Here is a 4,796-nt window from a genome sequence, read left to right on the forward strand (position 1 = left end):
GAGGCGCGCCCGGCCGGGGGAGCCGGTCCCGCCGCGGGTGTGCTGGGGGAACAGGGCCGCGGCGAGGACGCACACACGAAGATCCGAGGAGGAGGCCCCTCCCGGAGGCCTTCTGAGGTTTACACCACGTGAATAAATTGCCATGTCAAAAACATAACACCTTAATAAAAGCTTTCTGAATGGGAACCCGGTGGGCCGGTCTAGGGGACGGATGTGACAGGACGGCTCCAGCGCGTCAAGCGTTGACACCGGGAGGCTCGCAGGACGCGGAGGCAGCACGGAGGGCGAGCGTGTCACGCGGCGCTGCGAAGGGGAGGACGGCCTGGGACGAGCTTCCCGAGGAGCTGCGAACAGCTCCGTCCCGAGGCTCGGAGCGTTGACCGGCGGAAGGAGGCAGCGCATCCCTGGCAAAGGTGTGGGTGGATCTGGAAAATGGGGAAAACGTATTCTGTGCGAAGATAAACGAGCCGCAGATGTAACCATAAAAACCGCACCCAGGACAAGGTGGACAGAAAGCGTACTAGGCACGGAGAGGAGGCGGAGAACTGGGGAGGAGCACGGGCCAACAAGGACAGCATGGCAGGGGGGCCAGCGCCAGGCTGCAGAGAGGAGACGCCCCCAGCACCGGGCAGCCTGCAGGTCTCTGCGCAGGGGGTGGGGCCGGAGCGGGTGTGTGGACCGAAGGGTTCTCAGAAGCTGGTAATCTTGAGGGCCAAGGGAGGAGTGTCAGGGCTCAAGGGGTGCAGGAATTTTCTGATTGGGGAAGAATTTGAACATGTTAATATGGCATGATTTGAACATGTTAATAAGGAACCACCAGGGAGAACAGGGTGGGTCCTGTGTATGGAGGACGCATGGCAACAAGGATTTGCCCCAGACTGGGGAGAGGCACCTGTCCCTGGGAGGCCAGAGGCTGTGTGGCTGATGGAGTTCCTGACCTCAACTAGCACGTGCTTAGTGAGGCTGTGTAGACCCAAAGGGAGGCAGAAGTGAACTCTCGCAAGGAGAACACGTGTCCCGGTTCTGCAGAGCAGGAGGCAGGGCCTCTTCAAGTGTGGATGTGCCCTGTGACTTTCTCACATATTTCCCCAATTTCTCAGCTTTATTTCATGAGTGAAATGCTTTCAACTCTATTTCGAAATGTAAACTTGGTAGTTAGACATTTCTTTGCTGACCTTGCTTTTGTTATTTAGTATCAGGCCACTTATTCTGCATTTTTTCCCCTCCACTATCATTTTGTTCTGGAGTTCCATTAACCTAGTGCTTTTAATTGAGGGTGGCGAGATAAGGGGACCCAGGTGTGTGGCTTAGGGTATTCAAAGCCACAGAATAAACATAGCAAGTCTTCCTGGAGCATAATTTTTACAGCAAGATTTTCAGAAGAAATTTCTGCTTAAATAAAAATGATACATTACAAAGTATATGTAAACCTTTAAAATATCCTAGAGACGGCTTGAACTCTGTCCCAGGGCTGTTGGTACAGGTGTCCTGTCATCTGCTGGGAGCACCACTTAGAGAAGCCTCTGCGATGCTCTGCAAGAACCCTTCCAAGCTAACAGGCACCACATAGCTCCACCTGCCAGAGATCTAGACTCTCTAAGATGCTTCCCTTTCACTCGCCTACCCTGGCACCACGCCGAGAGTTTGACTTCGGAACATCAGCTGTCTAATCTCTTAACTTCTCCATGCAACTCGGTTTAGGTTTCAGGACCAGTCTTTAAACAGCTGTCTCCCCACCTCTAATCTTTCCCCTTCAAGTCCATCCTCTACACTAATGCTGTTACCTTAATGGAACTTAAAAAACTTTAATTAATCCACCATTACTTACAGTGTAACTATTTCTCTGAGTTCCACCCCTGTTCCAAATGTCCCAGCAACCCTCACCTGCTTCTAGAACCCCTAGTCATGCTCCTCTCTCTCACACTTTGAGGACTTGCCTCTGCCTGGAATGCCCTTTCCACAACCCTCATCTACTGGCCTGGAGACTCTCCCTTTAACACTCAGTTCTAGCCCCCTCTCATCTCTCCTGGGAAGTTACCCTAATCTTCCCCCCACCCATGTCCTCCTGTCTGCCATGAAGTCACCTGTGTATACCTCCCCCACTAGACTGTGAGCCCTGAGAAGGTGGGCAAAGCCTGTCATTGTTGAAACCCTGTGCTTATATGATACACATATTAGTTAAAAATGGGATATACCCCAATTCTCTCTAGGAGCCAGAAAACTGAAATAAATGGTTCAATGTTTCCTCAGGTCCAAGTTATTACAGTTTATAATTAATGGCAACAAAACTCAGGAACTCTCCAACTCAAATGCACATGTGAGAAGTCCTACAACTTAATATGTCAGATTTTAAGAACTCATGCCTATTTAATCTAGCCTAGGATATAAGAAGTGACGCAGAACTTAAATTTTTTCTTTTTCTTTTTGGCGGCTGGCTGGTATAAGGATCCGAACTCGTGACCTTGGTGTCTTATCTCTAAGCTCTAACCAACCGAGCTAACCAACCAGCCCTAAAATTTTATTTTCTACATGTCAACATTTTTATTCATAAAGCTTAATCTAAAAAAAGTCTGACCACGAGCATTTTAATAATTTCACCTTGAGAGTGGTGAAATCAGATAAAAAGTTAAATTTATTTTGAATATATAACTTCAAAAATATTCACTAGTGTTATAACACCAAGGTCAAGCGTTTGGCTCCCCATCCCAGCAAGCAGCCAGAAAAAAAAAAAAAATTTTTTTAGTATGGTTTTATCTATTTACATCAAAAGGTTTTCTTCTCCCAAAATAAAGGATCTAAGACAAATTCAAAATTCCTTTGAATGAAAAACACAAAACCAAAAATAAATCTTCTAAAACAGTGAGCTTACAAAATAATGCAGCAGATTGGTAGGCACACATAACGTGAAAGTATATTCACTGAAAAGAAAATCCGAAACATGACCATAAACCTTTATGAAAAGTTTTAACAAGCCCTTTACTTCATTTACTTTCAGCTATCTAACAAATACAAGAGAAACTGGACACAGTTTGTGATGAATCTTAAAAAAATTTCTTTTTCCATAAAGCAAATGTGTAAATCTTTCCCTTTGGCTCCTTCCTCCAATCCTCCTTCACTGTGTTGAAGATATATTGAGTTCCTCCAGATTTTTGGTTAAGGGAGTGGTTTCCAAACTGACTGGACTCTCCAGGTAGGTAGTTCCTGCACAGGGTTTTCCTGTCACGGGATCTATGACTTTTCCAACTTTGAAAACGATCTCAGCCAGTTCATGTTTCACATGCTTCGTTCGTGGAACAGGTAAAGCTTTGAGAAGCACAATATCCCCAACTGTGCACTGCTGAAGGGCATCGTGAGCAAAGTAGGTTTTTCGCTTATTAAAATACTGTTGGGAGAAGGAGAGGAACACATCAGTAGTTCCCATCCATGATCTGGCAGTCCAGTACAGAGTATGAAAAAATAATGCAAGAAAACAAGCCAGGACTTGGGAAAAGAAGAAAAGATAATTAAGGAGGCTTCTAGTACAAAAACTAGCTGCTTAACTTTTGGAAAACACACAATGACTTTTCCAGAGTTGATCTTGTCCCGAAGTTCTCCAGCCAATTCCCTTCAGTACCCTTGTTCTATCAATTACCCACTCTCCTTACACTATTTAAACTCCTACCTTCCCACTGGAGCCTTCTCCCCAGCCTATAGACATGCTATTCTCACCACTAACTATGCGAGTCACTTAATCACTCCAAACTTTTTTTCTTCTTTCCCACCATAAAATGAAACTAAAGCTCTTAGCACTATGCCTGGCTCAAAGTATTCCAAATAAACCACATATGATAACTAGAATCACCTACTCTTCATAAAAATCCTGCTGTGGCAGGTATTTTCATCTTACAGATGAGAAAAACAGGTTGAGGGAGGTTAAGTAATATGCACAGGTGGTAAACAGAGTCAGTATTCAAACTAAGATCTCCTTAGGCCAATAATTTTGCCATCTCTCTTTGGCTTGCTCCTGTGAAGAGCGTTTCTATCTACCTATGCACCAACCTTGAATACAGAAACTATCCTTGGCACTTGCCCCTCCCTCCCTTGCACATCTAACAAATCAATGACTCTGTCCCTTCTTCCTGTAATCTACTTTTTTCCATTCCACTCCCACTGCCCCAATTTTAGTTCAGGTTCTTATCATTTCCATTCTAGACTTTTACAATAGCCTACCCCCCCCAAATTCCTCACCTCCTGTCCTCATCCCTATCCCTACGTCTCTAAGTCTGTCTTTCCCTTGCTTAAGAGATGAAATCCAGGGCCGGCCCGGTGGCGCACTCGGTAGAGTGTGGTGCTTGGGAGTGCAGCGCACTCCCGCCGAGGGTTCGGATCCCATATAGAGACCGGTCCGCTCACTGGTTGAGCCCGGTGCGGGCGCGACACCGAGGGTTGCGATCCCGTTGCGGGTCACGAAAAAAGACAAAAAGGAAAAAAAAAAAAAAGAGATGAAATCCAAAACTCAAAAGACCCTTCACAGTCCAGCTCCAATTGTCCTTGCCATTTATTCAGTGACTACTAAGTGCCAAGCTATGGGCTCAACTTTGCCAAACCACTTGCTGTTTCTGTAGAATGTCATGCCCTACCATGTCTAAATGAACTTCCATAAACTACTCATCATCGCTGGAATGACTTCCCCCAACCTGGTCCTTTGGATAAAATCCTACTCGAGATTTGGCTCAGATGTCTATTAATCAGGAATGCTCTCCTACAGCAACCTGGGAGGAAAGACCCAGGTGTTCTCATTCTTTGTCTTCCACAGC

At 45.9% G+C, this 4,796-nt stretch overlaps 1 protein-coding gene across 1 annotated transcript in view; it reads right to left on the bottom strand.

Moving 5' to 3' along the window:
• Positions 1-2,934: 2,934 nt before the first annotated feature.
• LOC103597188 (28S ribosomal protein S17, mitochondrial) overlaps positions 2,935-4,796 on the bottom strand; it is a 97,625-nt gene continuing 95,763 nt past the window's right edge. The window contains exon 6 of the mRNA XM_008580994.1: positions 2,935-3,382. Within this exon, the coding sequence (XP_008579216.1) occupies positions 3,113-3,382 (270 nt within the window). The 3' untranslated portion in view covers positions 2,935-3,112. The remainder of the gene's footprint in view (positions 3,383-4,796) is intronic.

The sequence above is a fragment of the Galeopterus variegatus genome, unplaced genomic scaffold, assembly GCF_000696425.1.
Source record: "Galeopterus variegatus unplaced genomic scaffold, G_variegatus-3.0.2 Scaffold2230, whole genome shotgun sequence".
Classification (NCBI taxonomy): Eukaryota; Metazoa; Chordata; class Mammalia; order Dermoptera; family Cynocephalidae; genus Galeopterus; species Galeopterus variegatus.